Source organism: Rhinolophus sinicus, chromosome 1 (assembly GCF_057876585.1).
Source record: "Rhinolophus sinicus isolate RSI-liver-muscle chromosome 1, RSI-T2T, whole genome shotgun sequence".
Lineage (NCBI taxonomy): Eukaryota > Metazoa > Chordata > Mammalia > Chiroptera > Rhinolophidae > Rhinolophus > Rhinolophus sinicus.
In genome coordinates, this window is record NC_142501.1 from 121,548,445 (window position 1) to 121,575,154 (window position 26,710).

At 35.9% G+C, this 26,710-nt stretch overlaps 1 protein-coding gene across 8 annotated transcripts in view; it reads right to left on the reverse strand.

The window, feature by feature from the left end:
* Positions 1 to 26,710, reverse strand: part of NEBL (nebulette) — a 160,798-nt gene that overhangs the window by 65,283 nt on the left and 68,805 nt on the right. For 7 of the 8 annotated variants that reach the window (XM_088789084.1, XM_088789082.1, XM_088789088.1 and 4 more), the window contains 6 exons: positions 19,628 to 19,729; positions 18,571 to 18,672; positions 8,589 to 8,702; positions 6,724 to 6,825; positions 2,754 to 2,858; positions 350 to 457 (listed from right to left, as the gene is read on the reverse strand). In XM_088789084.1, the coding sequence (XP_088645210.1) occupies positions 350 to 457; positions 2,754 to 2,858; positions 6,724 to 6,825; positions 8,589 to 8,702; positions 18,571 to 18,672; positions 19,628 to 19,729 (633 nt within the window). The remainder of the gene's footprint in view (positions 1 to 349; positions 458 to 2,753; positions 2,859 to 6,723; positions 6,826 to 8,588; positions 8,703 to 18,570; positions 18,673 to 19,627; positions 19,730 to 26,710) is intronic. The other variant, XM_088789087.1, reaches the window with a different exon arrangement.

Consider the following 26,710-nt stretch of genomic DNA (forward strand, 5'->3'; position numbering starts at 1 on the left):
ATAAAACAACCAGTTCTTCATTTTCTATTCATTTTTTTTCTACTCATCACAGTTTTTACATGGACACAACCTGAAAATGTCAATTTTAAAATCACAGAATATGAGAGCTGAGAGGGATATTAGAGCTCACCTGGCCTGATATATCCATATTTGCCAAATGAGGAAAACTAAGGGCCAGAGGATCCCAGTGACCCAGACAAGGCGGCTGGGTTGAGAATGCAGATTCCCTGGGTCTTCCCAGGCAGGGTCCTCTAAACCCACTAAACATTCTGAACCACTTTCTGGTTCCTTGAAATGACAAAACATCAAATACGTGTTAAACAGCTAATAACAAACCAGAGGGACTCACCTCACTCTGCATCTTCTGAGCCTCCTTTGAAGCTTGATACGATGGTGTCTCAACAAATTCAAGCATCAATTTCCCCTTATTTTTCTCATATTCTTCTTTGTACTTAACCTTTATTGAAAACAGTATAAAAAGCATATGACGCTCACAAGCCCTTATGTAAATAAAGTAACATAAAGGAAATATGTCCAAAATTAATCATCCTACCGTCTTTCCCCGAAAATAAGACCTAGCCGGACCATCAGCTCTAATGCATCTTTTGGAGCAAAAATTAATATAAGACCCGGTCTTATTTTTATATAATATAAGATCGGGTCTTATATAATATAAGACAGGATATAATATAATATAATATAATATAATATAATATAATATAATATAATATAATATAATACCGGGTCTTACATTAATTTTTGCTCCAAAAGACGCCTTAGAGCTGATGGTCCAATTAGGTCTTATTTTTGGGGAAACACAGTATCTTCTAAAATCACATTTAGGTTGATCACTTGGTTCCCAGTGGTTAATGACATGGAACTAAAGTAAACAGGTTATAGAATATATATACAATTTTTAAGAAATAAAAATAACTTAGAACTACTAAATGATGCAGTTCTAGAACTTGTATCAAGTATTTAAATAGCTGAGATATATAGATATACATCATATATATGGGTTTATATCTGCATACATACATAGTATACACACACACCCATACATTTATACATAAAATACATACCCACATATATCCACACACATATATATACATATATGTATATATATAGAGAGAGAGAGAGAAAGAGCGAGAGAGCGAGAGAGAGAGAGAGAGAGAGAGAGAGAGAGAGAGAGAGAGCGAGAGCGCCCTGTGATAGCTTGGACTGTCTATCAGTAAATCATGAATGACAGGGAAAACACAGCTGTGATTCTCTATCTTTCTGTCAAAGAGAGGACAATGTTCTCTACGAATGCTGAATTTTTTCATCAACTTTGAGTAGAATACACACAGAACTTTTATGTAATTTCTTTCAGTTTCACTTGCATTATTTAATATCACACCATGAATTATTTATTCCAATTACAACCAATCCTTACCTTATTTCAGTTCATAAAATGATCGATATTTTTCATACACTAATAACAAAAACTAAACTTATATGGAAGCTATCAGAGTGATTGTCTTTTTTAGCACTATACCTTTTCAAATTAAATTCATAGAAAAGTTTTGATCATGATTCATTTCATTCAGAAATGTATTTTTATTAAAGTTTTTATGTTTAATAATTATGAAATTGTTTCTTAAGTTATATACAATAATGATAATTAAATCCAAAAGGAAATTTTCAATACTTAGAATTTTATGGTGGCAGAAAATATATCAAATTTTTAAATTCCTATTTATAGGCATATTTTTGTTTCAGAGAAGTATGATAGAATGACCAATGAAAATGTGTGAAGTATTAAAAACATAATGTATTAGAATAAAATTTTGTGGGAAAAATGAAATGAAAGAAAGAATGCAAAAAGAAAAAACTGTACATTTCCAAACCTCAAAGAAGAGCTGGTTCGTGTATTTTTTTAAATAAATGAGGATGGGTATTAAATCATTATGGAAATTATGTTCCACAGGATACATTTAAAAGAATGATATCGGGGCAGCCGGATGGCTCAGTTGGTTGGAGGGCAAGCTCTGAACAAAAGGGTCGCCAGTTCGATTCCCACATGGGCCAGTGAGCTGCGCCCTCCCCAACTAGATTGAAGGGCAATGACTTGGAGCTGATGGGCCCTTGAGAAACACACTGTTCTCCAACATTCCCCAATATAAATAAATACATACATACATACATACATACATACATACATAAAAGAATGATATAAAATTTAACTTAATAGATGCTGGAATGACATCTTTTGCAACTACTGAAACTCAGAATAAAAAATATATAGATATCAACTTTAAAATGTGCAAGGAAGAAGTTTTTTTTTTAATTTCTTTCAGGGAGTAAATAGAAGTTCACAGAAACATTAATGTAGCATACACTGGTAAGACAGTTTTCCTGTTTTAATATCACTTATAATTGAACTGAGAATTTGATCAACTTTCAGCCTGGAAAATCAGTTCGGCAGCTCAAAATGTACACTATAAAAGTACACAAATCAGTACATTATAAAAATTGAAATCACCATGAGATTTGATCATCTGATTCATGCATAAGTTTTAAATTGTGTGAAGTTCTTTATGTTATAAAACGTCTTTACATTGAAACATGGTTCAAACTTCCCCACATCAATAAACACGGAGAGGGTACAGTTTGAGATTTGGCGGAGCAATGGTCCCTTTCTCAGGTGCAGATGAGTCCCTTTTAGCAGCTACACATCCTCAGTCAAGGTGCACGGCAGGGAGAGCGCCTACCTGACTCTGGAGCATGGACGTGTCTTTGTGATGCTGGTGTTCCACAGAGTCCGCATCAAAATGATACAGTCCTTTGTTTTCCTCAAAAAGCTTTCTATACTCTCGCTAAAACAGAGAACATGAAAATCAATTCAGAATAAAAGAGGCTGATTAGAGTACGAAGGACTTAGGTACGCAAACCGAAAAACCACAAGCCAACAGAGCTGCAAAGCGGCTATCCAGTCCCCATCCGCAGTCAGCTGATTGTGTGGGCTTCTGACACTGAGATAAAGTGACAGCGTAAGAGGGACCGGTTCTAGGTAGTCATTGTGAATAGCATATGAAACAGTCAAGAGAAGCAGACGACAATTAGCTGTAAAGACAAGGTGAAAGACAGTCACAGCACTGGGGAGTGGCAATGGAAAAGCCAGTGACAGGACTAGAGTGAGCCGGCAAGGTGGGCAAGATAGAGGCAATCTGTCCTGCCCTTATCCTGGAACAGGAAAGTGTGTAATAGTGTCTACAAGAGAGGAAAGAACAGAGGAAAGGAAAGCTAGAGGCAGAGAGAAAGAAAGTTGTATACAAGGGCTCAGCCATGAGGAAGATTGGTGGTCATAAGGAAAATGAGAGAGTGAGGAATAATTCAACTGATTTTCCTAAAAGGAGAAGGTAGGAGATGCCTGCCTATAAGAGGAATCTGGGTACAGATGGTTGAATTTTTAAGGTAAAGAAATTATTAAATTAAGACTACTATGTAAACATACAGACAGAAAGGTAAATTTGGAAGAGACCAGAATAGACAAGGACGCCAAATTTGGCAACTGTACCACTCTAAGTACAACAGGCAGCAGTAAGATGAAAATTACTTCATAATTCCTATCATTGGAGTTTGGACACTTACTTACTTTGCCCTATTTGGGAAAGATTTTTAGAGGTAAGTGGTAATTCTCAACGACTCAAGCCTGCAGAGGCTTAAACTAAAGTTGGTTGCTCGTTAGGCAAGGAGGATTTCAGTGAAAATGGCAATTTTGTGTAAAGTAGAAGCAGAGGTAAGCGGCATTTGAAAGAGAGCGGAAAAGTCCTGCCATAACAAAATTTGACATTGGGTGTTAGCAGGTGATCCAGCTATCTGGGAGTGAAACAGGAAGGCCCAGTGCCAGGGTAGGAGAGATGGAAGGATGCACATGACAACTGCTGTTCCAGAGGGACACACCTCTGGTTGCAGAGGCGCTTTCAGGCGACGAGGGCACCAAGATGTGTCCTCCAAAACTCTAACGAGAATAAAGTGAGGGACAAAAAGCCCCAGGATGCTCTTGAAAATTTCACATAGCACAGCTTGACTGAAGAGAACAAGTTCTCAATCTTGACTCCTCTGCTAATTAAAATAAAGTAAAATAAAAAATAATCTCAATATGCTTAGCGACTTTGTAATTTGATGAGAAGTTATTTTATAACATATGTTTATAAAATAATCATAAGTTGAATGTTACAAGCTCAAACATATTCCGGAATGAGTTAAAATCTATAACTAATAAAGCCTAGGATATTATGTCTGGAATAATGGATATGTACTGAGGAAAAGTCAGTGAGTACTGTCCCCAAGGCAATGATCTATTTTAGTTACAGAGAATAGCAGAAACTCCTATTTTTAAAAAAATAATAATAAAGAAAACCTACTTGAAGAACTGCAAAAGAATTTTTAATACTTGCTGTTCCTTATATAAGTCTCTGTTGCCTCCTAGTGGGAGTTTCTGACAGTAACACAATCCATATATTTTTAATTTATGCAAAGTTATAAAAGAAACTGAAAGCTACTAGAGCTCTGTTTTCCAGGAGAAAATGTTCCCTCAAAAATTTAATTAGTATGGCTGCACGAACTCATATGCACTAATTTCATTAGTGTTAAAATTAAAAAATTATGATTTATACCAAAGGTATTTAGAGGTTTTTAAAAACAGCCATTTATAACAAATGGGCAAGTAATTTGGGCAGAATGTCTTTTTATTAAGCATTCTCTTAGTCAACTTTTAATAAAATTAAGTTGCCTTCATAAATCAACAAAATTCCAATTCTCTTTACATTAAAAATTAAAAGAATGCAATTCTAATGTACAATCAATTTGAACCAATGTGTTATCATACAACTTCAATAAATAGGTACTTCAGAGTAACACATTCATAGAGTCTTAAACTTTCTCTCCCATGAAGGAATCATTAAATCACAATTTTTCAACGGTGCAAAAAAGTCTAATCTAGGCAAAAGCACCATCTAAACAAAGATTTAAACTTTATAAATGGTTCATGAAATAAACGTAATATATGAGATTTTGCTGGGTTTTCTCTGTTGAAGACATGCTAGAAACAATTTATATTAAACTATGATTCTTTTTGCCACCATTATAAACCAAAGGTCAATATTGTTGAAAAGAAATATTGCCTATGAGTGTCATGCATTCTTCCAGCTACCAAATTTTAAACTACCCCCATGATATTTTTACTGGCTTATTTACATATGAATCCTTGTGTCCTAAGGAAATTTAAACCAAGTATGGATGAGGAATAATCAAGGGCAAGATGCCAGCACAAAGATCAGAATAGATGCCAAAGACTGAACTTGAAGAAAGCAGCTCAAAGAATGGACACATACTGATTTTAGAAGCATACCTATGAGTCATGGAGGAAAACGTGAAACTGAAACATGAGCACTGGAACAGGGGGACAGCATGAATTAAGTGTCCTGGGACTGAGTCTAATTCTAGGCCTGACAGTTCTCTAACTTTCATTCTCTGCTGAACAGACTGGACAGTATGACGGGCTGCTTTTCCTCCAAGGACCAGTGATAAAAAGAGATAAATAATTTAATTAATTTAAAAATATCTGCGAGTATGAATTATTTACATGCACAATGCATGCCTGAAGGATGACAGCAGTGGTGGTGGTGGAGAAAGGAAGATTATAGCATAATGAACAGAAGTTTCAATACCTCAAAGCCAAGCATAGACATTTTTAAAGCTGAACTGAAGCTGCATCTCATTATTTCATTGGGAACCAGGTTTTGACTACAGGTTTTTAAATCCATGACTGTAGGCACAGCTCCTGAAGACAACTCTTTTCACTTTTCCACATTCCTTGCCCAGCACAATTTTCCATCTGATCTGGACCTGGCCCAAAGCAGATATTCAATAAATTTGGATAGTTTTGAGTGAGTGAGTGAGTGAGTGAGTGAGTGAGTAATTAAAATAGTCATAGAAATAACTTAAGGTCAAATTAAGAGTTCGTCATCACCATGGAACATTCTGAGATGTAAGAAATGGAGGCACAGGTGAGCCAGGTGAGAGTCAGTGACATCACTAAGTGTTTGAAACAGGTTTCAGGAGGTGAGTTCTGACGAAATGACCACTTGGCAAGCGTACCCAGGTATTTTCATCAGGACATGAAGAAATCAACCTCCTCTCCTGGTTGCATCAAAGAAAACATGGGAAACTTCACAAGACTAAATGTACTGTGTCAACATAAAAGCCTTTAGGATTTATTTTCAGAGAAAATACAATTTTTTACGTTACTGAAACCTATTAAGACCCACACACTCTTCTCTGGCCTGCAGAAAATAAAATATGTCTGACTTAAGAGCCTGACCTTCAAGGGGCTTCAGTCGAATACAGATGAAGAAAGGGGAAGAAAGGCAGAAAGAATACTCGCCCAAACACTTTGAAGCGTAGGTGTTCAACAGGAAAGTTTGCGTTCAAGAGATACTAAAGAACTAGCAAAAAACAAACACAAACAAACAAAACCCAACCCTTTGCAAAGCAACAGCTTTGGTGGGACGGAAGCCAGCCGATCACTACTTTTCAGTGAGGTAGTTATTCCAGGAGCAGCGACGCCCAGGCACGCCTAAGGAAGCAGGTGCGCTCAGCTCGCTCGTGAGCGCTACAGGCATTCTGGCTCCAGGGAGCCCAGGGACATCTACAGCTGCCATCAAACAACCTACTTACTCCACTGAGCATTTTGCTGACTTTCAAAGCATGGTCAAAAAACAAGGTCGGGAGATCTGAAACTGGATCATGCATATTTTCAATGTCTTTCTTGTACTTCACCTATGAAAATAACATGGGACAAAATACCATCTAGAAGAAAATACTATGCTTCTGCATTATTGCCATTACCACGTTTAACACATCCTCAAGAACTAGCTAGTGGAAAATTGACAGATGAATTTGCAAGTAGCCACTAGATGGTGCTCATTTACTACTAAATGAGTAAAAAAAGTTATTGCTGGAGACCTGAGAATATTTTAATTAATTACTTTTATTGTTTATATATTCAAAAAGGGTGATGTTAACAGAATCAAGTAATTTTAACAGAAATTCTGCTTTCAAAACCTAAAGGGAATAGTAACTTTATTCTTTAGAAATTACTACCGTATTTCAATTATGCCTTGGGGCAATTGTAGGGCTTTTAAGTATTTTCCATGTTATTGCCATATACACCCTTTTTTTTTTTTAACTAACTGCTTTGAAACTACAATAATGTCAGGAATCATAATAAAATATTAATAATACAAAATATATTGAGCACTTACTGTATGCCAAACACTTTTCTAAACATGTTATATGTAGTGTATTTAATCTCCACAACCCCAGTAGGTAATTATTTTAAGAATCTCCATTTTACAGATGAGGAAATTGAGACACAGAAAGATGAAGGTATAATATTAAGAAAGGGAGCAGGCATTATGCTCGTTTCCTTTAAATATTAGGTTGGTGCAAAAGTAATTGCAGTTTTTGCAATTATTTTTAACCTTTTAAACAGCAATTACTTTTACACCAATCTAATATATTCTAACTCTATATGCTTTACATTTTTACCCACACAGAAAGAGAGAAAGAAAGAAAGAAAGAAAGAAAGAAAGAAAGAAAGAAAGAAAGAAAGAAAGAAAGAAAGAAAGAAAGAAAGAAAGAGAGAAAGGAAGAAAAAGGAAAAAAAAAAAGGAGGGAGGAAGGGAGGGAAGAAATCAGTTTGATATTCCAGTGGTCCTAAAAGACAGAAACACCCATTTCAGTTGCTTGTAACAAACAAAAGTTGGTTAACGAACACAAATAAAACAATACTTTCCATAAACACTAGTGAAAGTGAGATATACTACATCTGAGGGATATGACAGAAGTTGAAAGGTTTAAATGATCTAACAAAGCAACAATTCAACAATAATTAATACTTGAAAAGGTGGTATATACATCCTGTAACTATAGCAGAGTGATTAGTTTTTCTCCATGTTTCTGTTTTTCACTCTGACTAATTTTAATAAAAATTTAGGGCAAGTTTTCCTGTAAATTAAAACTTGATTATTTTTAAAAATACGAAATGAAAACAAATCTTGTGAAGGAGTTCACAGTATTTACACAATGGATAAAAAAGAAATTATAAGCCATTACAGATACAATTTCTGAAAATTTCTTTATGATAAACTATAATATACCAGGCAGCACTTTACAATAAGCCCCATTTTGTGGGCATAATTACATGACCACTAATTATGATAACTACACACTATTTTCTATACAACTGTAATATATTTCTACTCTTGATCAGATATAATAATTGTATTAGCAATACTATTCCTACTTATCAACTAATTAGTAATCAGTAACCATTAATAGTAAATTACAATAATACATTTTTCTCAAAAAAGTTTCAGGAAAATATGCTTTAATGTTTTCAAGTAAAATTGCTCCGTAATTATGTGATTTTGTTTAAGTATCAATAATTACAACACAGCCAATTCTGAGTAAACAAGAATCAAAAGATAGTGAAAATAATTTTCTATGAATTACCAGTCATGAGACACAAAGTAACTTACATTACTCGCCAGCTCTGTGGCAAGCTGATTTTGCTTAAAAGACACACTTTCAAGGGGATTGTAATGATGTTTCTTATCCTTCATTTCATTATCAAATTTTTCTTTGTATTTAATCTGCCATGAAAGAAAAAACAGGATAAATTAAATAGCACATCTTTAAATTAAATAGCTTATCTTCAAGCTTTCAAAATAACATTTGATTTTTAATTAGATCACATAAAAGCTACCTTAAAAACAAAAATGATAGCAAAGTTTAAATTCCGGGTATTTGCCCCTATATAAAGCTTAATTAGGCATAAATTTTTTTACTAAAAAAACAACCTCTACTTGAGCATTGATCATAAATGCAATTAGGCATGAACTCAAGTCCTATTAACAAGAATTATGCAGTAAAATCTCAGGACTTTTAAAAGATTTTTATTTAATTTAAATATATCTAACATATAATATTACATTAGTTTCAGGTATACATCATAATTGTTCAACTTTTATATACCTAAAGAAATAATCACCATAACAAGTCCAGCAACCATCTGACGCTGTCCCACGCTATCACAATATTATTGCCTATATTCCCCATGCTGTACATGACATCCCCGTGACTTATTTGTTTTACACCTGGAAATTTGAACCTCTTAATTCCCCTTTAGCTTTTTACCCCTTTTTAAATTTTTCAATTACAGTTGACATTCAATATTATTTTATATTAATTTCAGATATACAGCATTGTGGTTAGACATTTAAATTATTTAAAAAGTGACCCCCTAACTAGTCTAGTACCCACCTGGCACTACACATAGTTATTTCCATTTTATTGACTATATTTTCTATGCTGTACTTTACATCCCCATACTTATTTTGTAACTACCAATTTGTATTTCTTAATCCCTTCACCTAAAATCTCAGGATTTTTAAATGTCACTTTCCATTTCTGCATTACTATAATCTATGGTCAATTAGAAATTTAGACCAAAAATGAATTAAAGTTGCCACATTTAAAAAAGGGATCTTAAACCCCAGAATTTGAATATGAATTTTCCTGAGGTAATTATTCCAAATACAGGACATGGTTTGTACCACAGTTTTTCTCATCATTTCCCATTTATTCAAAAATTCATTTTTAGGGACTACATTTTCTGAAATGTCCTGCGTCTAATCAATGTCATTTTTTCATTTCTCTGTTTTTACTCCCTATTTGTATTCAGCACCAAAACTCTCTAATATTCACTCTGTATTATTTTTCTCTTGCCTTAAGTAGTCTTAGGGCAACGAAAGAAAAGATTATCAAGCTATTCTGGAAAACTGTATTTTTCTCCATGGATAAATATGTGAATATATGTTGTGATAATTAATAGAATATAAATACAAGTTCTTTACCAAAAACAAACGGAAAAAACTACCTACTCAAATCTCAGACCCTCTTTGATTCTGGTAGCCAGGAAAGGATGCACAGACTTCAAAAGCAAAAGTAAGCTGTTGTGTTCTCTTATAATATTTTTACAATATTATAATTCTTACAATATTTTGTTTTCTTACAATATTCTCTTACTGCACCACTAGCCATACATCTTAAGGTTGTGCCTTAAAGTTTTTATTAAGAAGCAATTTATGGATGGCTATTTTAATTGAGTATGTATTGGGTGATGGTCTCTCTCAGGGACACACGTCTGGAACCTATGGGAGAGAGCTAGTGAAAATCTTGGTGGGAATACAGTTGGAAAATATTTCAAGATGGTTTATAGGAAACAGTTTTTGTTGTGGTTCCATCTGCTAATAATAATTTACTGATGTTCATATTGCCTTGTAAATTCAAGCAAAACCTCAATTATGCTAATTAATTGGTAAGACCACTCTAAAACAAGAAAAACTCTTTAAAAAAAAATATTATTTTATGTCTTGAAATCAGGGACAATATCACCAATGGAGTAAATTGAGATCTCATTCACTATTTTCCACAGTAGCTGGCACAAAGCAAAGGTTTCCCCCACTTGATCCTTCCTAAACACACAGTTCTATTGCTTACTTACTGTTTCTGCATCTTCTACACCTCTCTGCTATGGCACTTTTCACAGTATTTTAATCAGTGCTTTTGTCTCTAGGTTTTTAGTGCTTAAGGGGTATCGCTCAACAATGATGATGTACTCTCTTAACTGACTTCTTCCACTTGAATGGCAGTGCTGACTGGGCCAGCCACCAGCACTCTCGACTTACTGAGTAAAGCATTCTGACTGACAGCCACGGTACCCTGAACACTCTCAGCTGGTAGCTATTTAACTAATTGATCCTGCTATGGAATGTGGCCTCGCATCAGGCTTTGCCTCAGTGATTCACAGTCTCCAACCCCAGGCACCATGAGTGTCTCCGTTATGTAGGTTATTAGCGTGGCAAATACAGGTTGCACGATCCTTGCGCACAGAAAGCCCAGCGTACTGTCTCTTGGCGCACCCAGTAGGTAGTCCCAAAGCAACGATGTATTGGTAAGACCAAGACGTAGGCCACACGGAGCAGGTGTTACTTGGAAATTCACCTGACAAATACTCATCTGTCATTAAACCCGGCACTTGCTCTTCCTGAGTAAAGGTGTATTTCTGAAAGGCAATAACCAATCCACGTTGAAATGATTCCTTCCTTCCTCTGTCCATTAAACATTGAGCCTGTGTTGAGTTCCTACCTGAGGCTGGGAATATGACCCAGCTGCACTCCGTCAAGACTGAAGTCAGTCATCTCTTGTAAAAGCAAATCTGATTGAATCACCCTCACACTTAAAAATGGTTTAAAAGTAAGCTCCAGCACTTCTGCTGCCATTAGGTATGTTGTTGTAGCTTGCTAAGAGTCAGAGTTTGTCCCTAATCCTATTTATGCTAGTTGTACTTATTATAGTTACATTTATTTTAATATTTCAAACACTGGTAAATTTACTGGTAAGAGAATTATTATTTCCATGAAAATGATGTTATTTCTATGAGAGACTTAATGACGGCAATTCCCTAGAAAGAAATTGTTGTCAAATTAGGGGTAGTCAAGACAACCAGAAAAGTCAGGGGCACAGGGTATAAATAATCTAGAAGGTTCTAGAACTCAGAGCAACACTATATCTTCAACAAAATGTCTTTCAAAATGCAAATCACAGACAATTCAGTGTGAGTATGGTTTGCAAGAAAAACAACACAAAACGCCAAACCAAAGATTTGATTTAGTAAAGAAAAGACTTGTCACTACATCAAAAAGTTGGTGAATAAATGAACACAGATGTGTTTTGTGTTAAAATAGCTTCGTAATAGATTTTGATAAGAACTTTATCTTTGAAGATTTCTACCATTGTTATGCATTAGGCTATACACCTTAAAATTTGAATTTTAAAAAGCTGTCTAACTTTTTCAGGTTATTTCTGTAGCATGAGATTAATTATTTAAAGTACACCTGTCATTCATATCCTTCTAATGAATATAATAATAGGCAAAGTGTTGTGAATTTTTTCTTATTCTAACCTGCAGTAAGTAACTGTATGATTTGATATAAAAGTGCTAAGGCAAAAAAAATGCAAGAATTTCCCTCATTAGTTAAACACAAAGTAAAATAACAACATTATATTTAAAAAAATACATTTACCAGACACTGACACCCACCTGTTTGTTACCTATTTCTGTAAGATTTGCACATAAGTGAACTAAGAAAATAGCCGAATGGTTTAAACGGCTCCCATCACTCACCTTCTGACTGGTTCACTCATGAACCACACATGAGCACACCCACCATTCTATCTTATCTTCAACCCACAGTTCACACATCTGAGTGTGTACCTCTTTCATGCACACTCTCATCTCCTAAGGGATCAAGGCAATACTTTCCTCTGATTATAACTGGTGACTCAACCATGGCACAAAGGATCTCCCTTCCAGTTTTAAGACCATTTGAGACAGAAAGGGGTGCTGGGTAACTCTGCCATGATTTTAAGACACTGTTATTTCTCATACCTAAATCAATGATTTTGGAAACAAATGAAAAGCACTTACACCTATTTGTTTACATTATGAATATCATACTAACTGTCCTGATTATCTACCAATTTTTTAAAAATATAGGATAGGTATATAGGATCAAATCATAAACATTTTATAAAGAATTTAACAGGTTTAGCAGGGCTTCTAGAGGCCCGTACCTGGAGAAAATACTGGCGCTGCTAACTACAATGGTATAACTTACACCAGTTCCTCGGAACTGCATCTGGACAAAGCAGTGTCAGCAGTCCGAAGCTGGACTTTTAAACCCAGGAGTTCAAAGCTTTCCCCACGAGGGGTGTCGGGCTTCATGACATCATCTATGGCTCAGGTTCACAAAGAGCCAAAAAAGGCAGGAATAAAGCAGACCCTGAATGAAAGCTTTTCATCATAGCCATAGAAACAAATGTTAGGAAAGAAATGGAAAATTTGAGTATATTTTCCAAAAATAAGTATACTTTAATTATCAGTGAAAAGGAAAAGTAAACAACACAATGCCACATATCTGTAGGCATCAATTCCTTCCAGTTTGGGATAAACCGGTGCTAAACACTGTCAATTCAGAAAGTGTAAACAGATTTTTATGTAGAACTTGCCATAAAATTAGTACTACTTTTGCATCTGAATGTTAGACAAAATATCCCTGCCCTCATTTTCATAACAAAATAATATGTGTCTGACTTTGCACCAAATCTGGATGATCTAGAGAAATTTAATTGGTCTACATATATTTATTGAAGCCAAATACATGCCATCCATTCTACAATGGCGGGTTATATGCATATAAATCCCATCCCCATGGAGCCTGCTATGTGGTGAGTGAAGTAGATATTTAAAACACACATATATATGTATGACGATTAAAAATTATGTTAAGAACTATAAAGAAAAAGAACAGAGACAGTCATACAATTTAAATTGGCAAGTCAAGGACATTTAAGCCAATACTTGGATGTAAGAAGGTTGGTGGAGAGAGTACTTGCCAGGAAGTACTCCAAACAGACATTCTCCAAACCAATGACTATCCCTTACAATTTAAAAACAATACTTATTACTAAATTTTAGCAGCAATCTAAAATATAATTTTCTTATCAATATAGCAAATGTAATTTCTAGAGCAAATACTAATTATAAATATGAAAATCTTCCTTGATATTACAAAACTAAAGAATTCTATTCATCACATAGACAAATTCCAATACATTAAGATGATACATGAATATATTAACAAATGAACTGCTCTTCGAAGAAGTTTTTGAAGTGATGACTTTGTTATTGCACTTACATTTGAGATACTTGTAAATACCCAATCTTTTTATGTTGGCACATGAGATTTACTTTTATTTCTTTTTACTGATTTTCTTTTACTAATTATTTGACCATAATTTTCTGTCCTTCCGTAAGTTTTTAAAAAGGCAACTTTACCACTATGGGAGCAAAGCTACTGTACATAGGAAGGGTTTGGTATGTGTCTCCTTTACCTTTTCTGGGTTCAATCCCACAGAGCTCAATTTACAGGTCAAATGGGAGAATTCTGCTCACTCACTTTCTCATTCTCATCTTTTCATCGGGCAGGTCTTATCAGTCCGTGCAGTGAGCACGGCCTTGTCACCACCTTCTCTCTCGCAATCCCCTCGGGCGCTATCTTGCTTTTTCCTTCCTGTATCCTGCCTCTGTTCCCCTGCTTATTGCATTGCTAAATCACTTCCCCTTTCTGTATTTATTTGTGGGCCTTGAGGGCTCTTGTATTCACAGTCTGCCATTAGTATAAAGCAAGAGAATATGTGATCTTCAACGTTGTCAATGAAAATAAGAAACTATCCATTCTGCCCGTTTCACCTGAAAAGACAAATGAACATCCTGAGTTCATTCCAGAAGTCCTATATATTCATCTCCCCAGTGTTCCCCTTTTCTGATGAGTTGATACACCAGGAAATGAGTAAGAATGTCATGAAAAAGTAAAGATGATAGTTATAACTTGAAAATTACCATCTACTTAAGTATCTGATCATACAGTTGCTAATGATTTGAGATTTATTTTTTTTTAATCTGCCTAAAAACCCACGTGGGAGACTAACGGTACGATTTTTGGTGACTGAATTTGAAATGTGAAAATGAAAGCTCAAATACCAAAACTTTTTCTAAGGACTCTCAAATAAGATTTGTAAAGGAGGGAGCTAAGACCGGCATCTAAGAGCCAGTGTTACTATTCCTGCTTCATTCTGTATGTGAATTCATGTCAAAAGGTAAAGTGGAACACTATTCTGCATAGCTACTATAAAATTATTCCTATGAAATTATGCAGTGTTTCTATGGCCCAGGCAGCATTTTCAGGGCTTTACTCCCAGTAATTCATTTAACCCTCACAAGAACCAAACCAAAAGTAGGTACTGTCGTCATCCCCATTTTATCAATGGGGAAAGTGCAGGTGGAGAAATTACACGATTTGTCACAGGGCACTCAGCTAGCAAGCAGCTGAGCACCAGGAGTTTAACTCAAGCAGTCTGGCTCCCAAGCCCATTTTCTTTTTTTTTTTTTTTATTAAATTTATTGGGGTGACAATTGTTAGTAAAATTACATAGATTTCAGGTGTACAATTCTGTATTACATCATCTATAAATCCCATTGTGTGTTCATCACCCAGAGTCAGTTCTCCTTCCATCACCATATATTCGATCCCCCTTACCCTCATCTCCCACCCCCCACCCCCCGCCCCCCTTACCCTCTGGCAACCACTAAACTATTGTCTGTGTCTATGAGTTTCTGTTTCTCATTTGTTTGTCTTGTTCTTTTGTTGTTTTTGGTTTATATACCACATATCAGTGAAATCACATGGTTCTCTGCTTTTTCTGTCTGACTTGTTTTGCTCAGCATTACTCTCTCAAGATCCATCCATGTTGTCACAAATGTTCCTATATCATCTTTTCTTACAGCCGAATAGTATTCCATTGTGTATATATACCACAACTTCTTTATCCATTCATCTATCGAAGGACATTTTGGTTGTTTCCATGTCTTGGCCACCGTAAACAAAGCTGCAATGAACATTGGAGCACACGTGTCTTTATCTCTAAATGTTTTCAGATTTTTTGCCAAGCCCATTTTCTTATCTACTCAACCAAACCGTACTACTTTTCTAGAATCTGCTGCTTCTCCTATACAATTGAGGGGGAAAGTCTTTGCCCCCAGAGAAGGCTGAAATTGTAAGAAGTCCGGTAGCTATGCTGGAAATCTAAAGCAATACCAGCAGGGCTCCCAAGTATGTGCCAATACACCCCGCCTCTTCGACAGGCACTGCGTGGATTGAGAAGAGATTGGAGTCTCAGCCCTTCTTGGCCCTTGAGAATGTCACCCAGATGGGCCCCTAATTTCTTAGCGCATTAGGAGCCTCCTGAGTTACAAAATTGTTTTGTTAGTGAAAGTGACTTATAAACTGTGAAACCATTAATAAGAGGCAAAACAATTCATGTAAAACAATTAGATTTAGGCGTCTCTCATTCACCCTTTCTCTCTGCCTCATTTTCACCCCCACAACCAGCAAGTCTCTTCAGGTTCTGGTCACTTTATGAGTGGATTATCACAGTAACATTACCAGCTGGCCTCTGGGATTTTTGCCTCTTGTGAGTGAGCCTTTCCTGCACAGTGTTGCCACATGAACCTTCCTTAAAAAGTATTTTCTTCATAGTGCTTGTAAAATTTTCTTACCTTCAAGTAGAGGCTACTTGAGAGACAACAGTGGTGAGAAGTAGTACTGATGATTCCTTTCCTAAACTCAACTCTAAAAGGCTCCCGGTTATTACGTTCCAAAATCACTTTCCTTTTTACCTTTTCTTTTATAGAACACACTATTCCTACGAGGCTCTGTAAGTATGGCCTATCCTCCAAATGAATTCAACATGGACCCATTAACTATCACACAGCTTCTCAACTCCTCCCAAATGCATGTTTATGACCCTCATCTCCTTGCCAGGTCATCTGCATCTGTCAGAACTATCTCCTCTGTCATGCATGATCCCAACCTCTATTTGGGGGTCTTCCCCCAAGCAGACTTTTCTCTCCCTTTAAATCCGACTTAGCGCAAATCTACCTCCTACATGCACCTTCCTAATTACACCACCCCTGCTGATGTGTCCTCCACACTCACAAGATGAGATGGGTGTAAGTAACATTTTGTTTTTACTTTTTTTGGGCATTTCCCTTTCTACAAACAAACTTGAGCATCTTTTTCAACGTCTATCAGCTATTTATATTTGCTCTTCTGTGAACTGTCGCCTCTTTTGCTCATTTTTCTATGGGGCAGTTACTCTTTTTCTTTTCAATATGAAAGAAGTTTTGTATATTCTAGATATTAAAATGTTCTCATCATATGCATTACAAATACTTTTCCAAATATTTTAAGACCACTGATCTTTTTATATTTTAAAAAACTATCCTTAGACACTTCCTTCTCCATATAAACTCTAACTTATTTAATTTAATTCAAATATTTAATATTATTCAACATTTTTAAAAGCCTGTTTGGAATCTAATAGGAATTGCATGAAATTTTGAAAAGTAATTTGGGAAGAATTAACATGTTTATGATATTGAGGATTGAGACTCCTGAGATCATAGTAGGTCTTTTTATTTGTTCAGATATTATTTTATGTTCTTCAGTGAGATTTTATAGCTTTCTTCAGTTACAGCTCTCCGTTCTGAAATGTAATTAAGACTTTTGCAACTTGAAGAGTGGATATTTTCAAAGTTGACAACACTACAAATCTATGAAACTTACTGTTTTATATCATTATGTTAACTTTGCAAATGATGTATTTCTCCATTGAAATAATTTTAAATTTTTACACAGTAAAGCACACCTAACTATTCTTTTATAGCTTCTACGTCTCTGGTCTTATTTAAAAACAACTCTGTTAACCCTGTTTGGTATATATAGTCTCATGGATTTTCTTTTTATGATTTTAAAATTATCTTATTGTTTACATTCACATATTTAATCCATCTGGAATTCATTTTTTATATGGTTTAAGATTCAGGTCCAATTTTATTTTTATCCTGATGGATGGCCAGTTATGTCAGCACCATTTATTAGCTAATCCAACTTTTTCCCACTGACTTGAACCAACACTTTTATCATATATTAAATTCTTATACATAATGGAATCTATTTCAGGATTCCCTATTCCATCCTACTGATTATTTTATCTCTTACTACACCAATTCCATATTGATTTAATTCCAGTGGTTTTATATTATGTTATGGTAACTCATAACCTAAGTTTTCCTTCACTGGTCTTCATTTTTGTACTTTTAAAGGCTATTCTCAGGCATTTCCTTTCCATTCAAACTCTAAGATCATTTTATCCATATTTTTTTTAAAAGCCCTATTGGAGTCTAATTGAAATTGCATGACATTTATATATTAATTTAGGGAGAACCAAAATTTTTATCTATTGAGACTTTCAACCAAAAACATGGTATGTCTTGGTACTTTTTCAGATCTTTTTTGAGGTTCTTCAATAACATGTCAAAGTTTTTTCATTTTCATCACTCTTTTTTAGTTCACGATTAAACTTAAGCATTTATAAATGAAGAAATTAATATTTTATTACTAAGCTAAAATTGTGTTTTGTGTGTGTGTGTGTGTGTGTGTGTGTGTGTGTAGACAGATACATAGAAATCTAATTATCTGGTATTTCCACTGCTAAATTCTAGAAATCCTGGGAAATGTGATAATATAGCTAAACTCATCAGAATAAGTTAGATTGGAGTCAAGAGAAAAGAAAACTTTGTTTTATGCTTAAATTGGACTTATTATTTTCCCTTACTGGAATTTATAATTGCAATCCTATCTAAAATGGTTTCAGAAACATTATCTTTGCATGTTGTTGCAATTAAAGATACTATCTAAAATGAAATATTTTCCTGTGCTACTAGAAACAAAATCTCTGAATAAAATAATTGTGAAATCATCACTGGAGTCTTACTTGACTGGAAAGTTTAGAAGCTTCCACAGCATGTTCAAAATCTGGTCTTCCAATTACAGCGGGCTCTTTATTCGTTAGTCCTTGCCCTTTCTTGTACTCTGCCTAAAATGAATAAATAAGAGAATGTTGAATATTTCTCTTCCCAAGGAAGAATTTAGCTAAAATAAAACATAAAAGACCCTCAGTCCATAAAAAATACTCCTTACAACTCACCAAATCCTGAAATGCTGACAGCTACAGAATTGATTTTATAGTATGGTTATTTAAATAAATTGAACTTTTCTGTAGTAAAATAACTACTAATTTTGAGTCATGTATCCAGTCATCATCTTCATTGTGTTTATATATAAACACTGAAAAAAATTAGAGGAAATTTCTGGATAATTGAGATCCCGCATTCTGCATACAGATAGCTCTTACGGCTTTGTTTAGTCTCAGGAACTGATCTAACCCTGTTAGATTAACACACCGTTGAATTCAGGAAATAATTATTGATTTTTAAGGTGATGACAACTTATGTTATTCAAATATCTGGTTCGAGTTAAGTCATCATTTTAAACTAGGGTTTTAGGTATGGTCCCGTAAAATGGTATTAGCCAGGGAGGATATCTTAGAGAAAGTAAGACACAGCCATGATGAGCGAGAAATACACAAGAGTCAATGTGGGCAGAAGAGAGTCTGCGCAATTTATAGCAATACGACAAGAGCAAGATCCAGTGAAGTTATATGGGACAGGGTGAGGTAAGAAATACTATGGGACCAGATGACTGACAATCTTGCTATCAAGCTGAGGCATTTAACTGCTATCTTATATCAAACAGTACTTACTGCTCTAAGCTATGATAATACTTGCCGTAAGTCAAGTCAAGTTTGGGCAGCTTCCACATAAACCCGAACAATTTACATAGTCAAATAACTTACATAGTTAAAAAATTGAGATATCATTCATTCAAATTGATAAATTTCACTCATTAAATTAACCATTAAACCACCAAAGCCATGCCTCATCTCCTGCAAAGATAAGAAATCATTTCTGCAGATAAGAAAGAGAGATTACGTTGCTTATGATCTTGGAGATCTGAGTTGCCATCTTGATGTCTGGTCTGTCGAGCTTCGCACTATACACGTGGGTGTCCTGCACATCTTTTCTGTAAGAAATCTGAACAAAGAGACAGTTTTGATTAAAAAAAAATAAGTTAGTAATTCCATATAGCTACTAGCCTTAATGTCCATAACATTATTTATCCTTATCATAATCACCTTAAAAAGACTACTCACCATAAGCTGGGTTTTTTCATTTTTTATACGCAATAGTTTATTTGGATAGATATATTCTCTTTTTACTATACCTATGCTTTACTAACATTATTACATGTGAAATGAATTTATACAACATAAGAAATATGAGCCCAAGACCTGGGCACAAACCCAATCTTAGAGGATTTTACATATACCACCCTCCTAGGCATGTCACTATAAGTAGGTATGTGCATATTCACATACAGAATATCCTCATCAAGGGCTGTAACTGGCCCATCCCACAGACGCTACCCGCAGTGGATGCAGGATAAGCCCCAGCACATGAATACAGGAAATCACTTCTGGGGCTGAGGGTGTGTGCGGTTCTAGAACTCTCCAGCTTTCACTTGCCCCATCACGCCCTTTTCTCTCTTTTCTGACTGGACTCTTCTCTGAAGAGTCCATGCCCATCTCTGCGGGTCCTAGTCATGGGTACTGATAGTTTTATTAGCTGGTATATGTATTGCAATGACTTGATCTTCCCAAAATAAAAGCAATGACGTTAAGGAATATTCATCCTCCCAAGGTGGAGAATGACACAATCAAACCAAAGTGTGGAAAATAAAGATTTAAAAAGAAAACTACATAGAAATGTTGCCACATGTACTTCAGATGACAGTGGTCATTGATATTAACTTGATTGACAAATGGGGGGAGAGACCAGATGATCAACATCTCACCAGTCTGCCCACTTCTCTATTTCTTGAGATCACTCATGAGCTGACATAATATTTAGCTATTTTCCAGATGCAGTTCTATTTGGTAATATCACCAAGAGCTGGTCAACTTGTCCATTATATTCTATTCTATCAGAGATATAATGCAAAGGGTACGGTAACTGTCTCAAAAATGAAACCCATCTTCATTTTTTCAAGGCACAGAAAAATGGAACACAGAAATGCACAACTGAACATCTATACAAAAGGCACAATTAACTAGATTTTGTATGAAGCAAACATTTCTAATATTGCCTGCAAACTTCCTGCAATAGCACCATCTGGGTTACTTATTTAAAATTTAGATTTCTGAGGTCTACCCCCAACCCTCTGGAACAGAATTTCAGTAACTAGGGCCCAAGATCTACATTTTAATGAACTCCCTAGTTGACCACTATGAACCAGTATTCTAGATAATTCAATGTATCTTGTTATTTTCCTTTCAACCTTGCAGAGTTATAAAATATTGGTATTTCTTACTTCTTTCAAAAATAATATAAGGTGTAAGAAATGATAATGCATTAAGACTTCAATAGGCTCTGTATGCAGTTATTTTATTTCAATGAAACATTTATATACATGTCTATTTTTTAAAAGCTTACAAATGCCCACCACCAACACTATTTTTTCAACTTGTTTAGAATCATGAACCTCTCTGACAAGTGAATGCAGCTTAACTACAATCAGCATAATTTGAGCAAGAACATCTGTTTTCTTCAGTATTTTTATTTTCATAGGCTTTACCTTAACAAGTAATGTCAGTAGTTTTGTGCAAACAGGTAACAAAAGAACATAAAAAAAAGCTGAAAACTGAGTTATTTTCTTGGGTGGATTTTAAATCTTTATGGGTTTAAAACAAGCCAATTTCATTGGTTTCAAAAGCAACACGCTCACCCACAATGATGGCCAATCAACCGTACCTCGCGCTGAGTTAAGCACAAGCTTTGTACACAAAAACCAACTCTCAGGTGAAAACAAACCAAAATTATCACCCACCTACAAGACTAGCTGTTTCTAAGTTACTACAGTCAAATGAAAACCATAGGGAAGGGATTTTTTGTTGTTGAGAAGAGAATGAGAGTAAAATGGAAAGCCTTACTTTTTGAAAAGAGCTGCAACCTTTCAGAAATCGAGGCTTTACACGGGTTACCTAATTATATGCTGTTCAGCCTAATGACGGCCCTGAAGAGAGGTGAACAGCACAAAGGCGGCAGGAGCAGGACTCTGAATAGGGCCCCCTCATCCATGTAAATTGCAAATTAGAGGCCGGCATATGTGACTCAAAACAAATATTAAGATTGACATGAGCTGCGAATTCAAACAAGAGGACACCGCAGAGCCACATAGGAGAGAAGCACAGGAGCCTGGTCACTCGGCAGATCTTCGGGAATCTCACTGCTTGGGGACAGCCCACAGGAATGGTGGGCTTACATTAAGGGTCGCAGAGCAGAAAGAGCCTGATTTTCACTCTCTGCAAGGATGTCTGAATATGGGTGGTATGACATGGGTCATTTTCCTAAGTTATTCTTTTGTAGTAGACATGTGTTCACTTTTTTTTTTTTTTTAATCTGACTAGCAATTTTTATTTGGAAACTGACCCTCCCTTCCTCCATGTGGTTTGGTGGGGCTATCAAATGCAGCCTACCTTCCTGGTGACAGGAGTGGCCATGTGACAAGCTGTCCAATAAGACACCCCATCCCTTTGGAAGCCATGATTAATCAAAAGGAAGACACATGACCCAAACAAGGCCAGAGTCATTTGAAGGATCTGAGTCTGGGCTGCTGTCTTTTCTTCCGGCATCAGCTGCTGAAAGGATGATTGAATTTTGGAAACACCAGCTGTTCTCTTGAGACCACCTAGACAGACTCTGTCTTCAACTGAAGTCACAGCAGCCAGCAGAGCCAAGAGATGGGGGGAGAGGAAGAGTCCTGGTGATTACGTGGAACCTCTGGATCCAGCTATGCCTGAAGGTAGCTGAATTTTCCAATTATGCAAACCAATAAATTCTCATTTATTACTTGAGCTAACTTGAGATGGACTTATCTCATTAAATATAGGAACTTCTGACTAACCTAGCCTCCATTTCATCTGTTTTTCTGCATTGTCAAATCTGCTCTTTATAGCTTCCAATAAAGATTTTAGTTCTATTAAAATCTACTGTTACATTTCTTCCTTATCTCATCATGTTCACTTTCCTCCTCAGCTTCTTTTTTCATTTCATTTTGTCATCCAGTCTCAGTTTGTTCTCTCCTTATAAGCTTTCTACCTCTGTGTCATAAGGCCATAGCTTTTGCATGCCTCCTACATTCGTGCAGAGTGTCCAGTGTACGAGGCACTGTTCTAAACCCTTTATTTCATTAAATCCTCACCCCATCTGTTGTACTGGATTGTCTATACTCAGATGGGCTCCAACAATACACCATACCAATGGAACTAGTTATCCAGAATCTTCTTCCTTGTATCGTTCTGGGTTAGACTTAGCCAATAAGAGACTCATTAGATTTTGAAAACAGAAGTGAAATGGATGCCATTATTCTTCATGTACAGCCAGACGCATGGGCAGACAAAGGATTCCCAGTGATTCTTCAGCAAGCTTTTCATATTTAGACAACAGTGATTTGAGATTCCTCAGTAAGTGAATCACTAAACTAGAGAAAAGCAACACCTCCTCCAAGACTGTCCTGGCAGTTCAAGCACTTGGAGATGAGAAGAGTGAGAACTGAGGGATGGCAGCAAGGAATAGACCACAGACAGACAGACCCCTGCAGGAGCTAAGGGTAGTGTGAGCAAACAGACATACAGGAATCAAAGCCAACTGGGCCTTTGTTACCCCGGCGGAGGTTAACATGGTTCTCGGGGAGAAGACACTAGAGAGGATATACTATATCTTTTAGGTTTGTGGGAAAGAAGTGAGTAATGTAACCTGTATTTAGTTCCATTCTTGAAACACGAGTTCATTCATTATCAAGAAATACTTTTATCATCAGCATACACTCTCACATTAGGAAGTTCTCCAGGTATCATCAAAGAGGCACGTGGACTGAAAATTCTCTTAGGTTTATTTCTGTCTGGGCATACTGTATGTAAAAAACTACTAAAGTATTAAATTGTAAATATTATTTTTATCGGAGAATGTAAACCTTTTAAGTAGTATAAGTAAATGGAGGATCTGATATGCATCAGAACACAGAAAAGTTTTCAATCTTCTAAAAGACAGAGTAAAATACAGAGCTGTATCTAGAACAGTTTATCCTTCTCATTATTGTCATTGTTTATAACAGCATTTTAGAGTGATAAAAGTTTTCTTATTCATGATTTAATTTTACCATCACAATCTTGTGAAGAAGGTGGGATTGATGTTGCTAACCATTCTGTTTTAGAGATGAACAAAATACTAATGTATCTATTTTAATACTAAATCCTAAAGCATTATTATCGTAAGTCACATCAAGGAACCACACAGAGTCATAAATGTTTTCCTAGTATCATTTTACTGATTTATCTCTGAGCTTTTTCACTTTCTGATGGAATAGAAATTTTGTCTACTGATAAGATTTTATTAACATTAAGAAAGTACATATATCATTTTTGAAAAGAACATTGAGTCTCTTGTTTCCCCTGCTGAATACTTCTTTCTAATGCACATTGAATTGATTACTGATATGGTGTTTTGGAAAAGTTTACCACTTCAATTTCATGACAAGTCTATACAGACCACATTACTTATAAAACTTAAAATGGCAGTTTAAAATTTGTTTGACTTACTTCAGAACTATTGGACTTCATGTCTCTGGTAAGATTGATGAGAACTAATAATATTACTGGGGTTTTCATTACAATCCCATCTTTAGGGAAAAGCAACAGGATAGAATACGTCCAGTTTCTCTAATTACATTAGAGAAATTTGGCAGGGGTGCATCCCTTAGGATGCAAAAGGATTTAGATTGGTTCTTTTTAATCATTTTTTGATTATAGTATCAAAAGATAGGTAGTTATATGGGTTCAGGAACCTTTTGGATCTGCCCTTCTGACCTAAATGCTTCTTAATATAAATTCCATATTGGTTTGGCCTTTTTACGAAATCTCACCTCTTTTATTTGCTTCGAATTAACTATGATATCACCATAAACTCTTAACTCACCCTTTAAAACTGGAGGGGGACCAAATAGGACTACTATTTTATGGAGTGGCTCTCCTGCAGAACCCTTTATACACACACACACACACACACACACACACACACACACACACACACACATAATCTCATTTAACACTTGCTAGGGCCCAAATGAGACAAAGATCATTTCCCTGATTTTACACGAGAAAACGGAGATTTGGAGATATTCGTAACTTGTCCAAAGTCATGCAAGCAACATGTGTAAAAGCAAGCATTTAAACCCTGGTCTGACTCCAAATTCCTTTTCTATTTTTGCTACAGTGAAGGATATTCTGAGAAATATTTTTCCCCTGTTTCATGATCATTGAATTTTGGGGTGATAAGGAAGACAACTACCCCTGAGGCCTTTTACCCTTGGACCTCTCAGTTAGTCAGAGACCAGTCACCAGGAATCCTCTATCCGCCCCCACCTGCTTATTCACATCTCTAAAGGCCTAAAGGAGAGAAAGGTTCTGAAAGGGAAAGCGGTCCCTTTGGCCCATTGATGAATGTTCTAATAAAAGGTTTGGAATGGAAAGAGGGCAGAAATTAAAGGCTTTGAACCATAATTGTCCCAGTTTCTTAGGTCTCTAAGCGATATTAGAAAGCTGAGTTGGTTTGGGTAGAAGCATTAAAAAGTTAAGCAAAGATCCCGACTAGCATTGTTTCTAGGTAAATCAGATGCACATGTGACAACACATTTGATTTTACATTAAATAAGTCATTTATAGGCTTAGTGTATAGTGACATTCCACGTTATGAAAGGGTAATTCTATTAGTAAATTCTCTGCCAATGTGTTTCATTGGACTGAAGTTTTATGGGAGGCAGGGTTTGGTCTCTCATGGGGAAGATGTTGCCTCACCAACTAAACCACAAGGTACGCACTTGTTTTCCTTTGGCTTTCAAGACCTACGTTACATTTCATATTGCAGGGACAACAAATGTATTATTCTAAGTGCCTTGACTCTAGAGGAATATCAACTGCTTCACAGGTAGAATACAAATATCCTTCTCACTTTAAATCTGAGTAAACAGTCTTAAACACTTTCTAAATCCTATTATATGTACAAACTTTGCATGTAAAGGTTGAGCTGGGTAGGCAGAGGAGTGTAAGTAAATACATCCTTTTCCCATAAGTACACAGTATTGAATGTAGGAGAAAAGGGCTTTATACTCTATTCCCTCAATCCCTCAATCAAAGACCTTTTAAAAGAAAAGGCGGACTTACAATAATAACCCCCGTTCTATGATAAGGAACCTCCGTATTTGAATTTCATTGAATTATAGAGTTAGAAAGGGCCTCCCGAGGGTCCGTGTAATGCCAGCCCCCTCCCCTGCCCACCACCACCCCCTCCTTTCCTGCAGTGCGCTGGAGCCGTTGATCTGAATTCTGATGATAACCTATCTTGAGCGCATATAAAAATTTTATTTAACATCTTGACCAATAACCAGGGACCTTTAAAAGGGAGGCAGCAGGGCCTAACAGAGCAAACCGGGGATGTTGATTCTTTAGTCTCATTTTCTTCATCTACAAAATGGGAATCGGTACAGGGATTTTGTGAGAATTGGAAATGATCAAAGTCTTGGCACAGTTCTGGTACACAGCAGTGCTCGCTAAGTGGTAGTTATTATGATTATTATAGTCATTCTGTAAGCAAACTGTTCTTATAAAGCATCCCCTTAAAATGACCTTGCTGGTAATGACAGATGTAGTTTCTTCATCTCATCAATCTCAAACCATCTTAGAAAAGTGCTTTGGTATCGGCATATGTTTATACATTTGGATTAAAATGTAAAACCTCACTCAGTTTTTACTTAAGCATTGACCTATTACAATTTAATATCAGATAACTGTTGCCATACTGCAAAGGACACTCTGCACAGCTGGGACTCTGGGGGCACAGTCTCAGTAAGAGAACAAACTGGTGGGACAGACCCTGTGTGAAATGAATGACCAAGATGCTTTG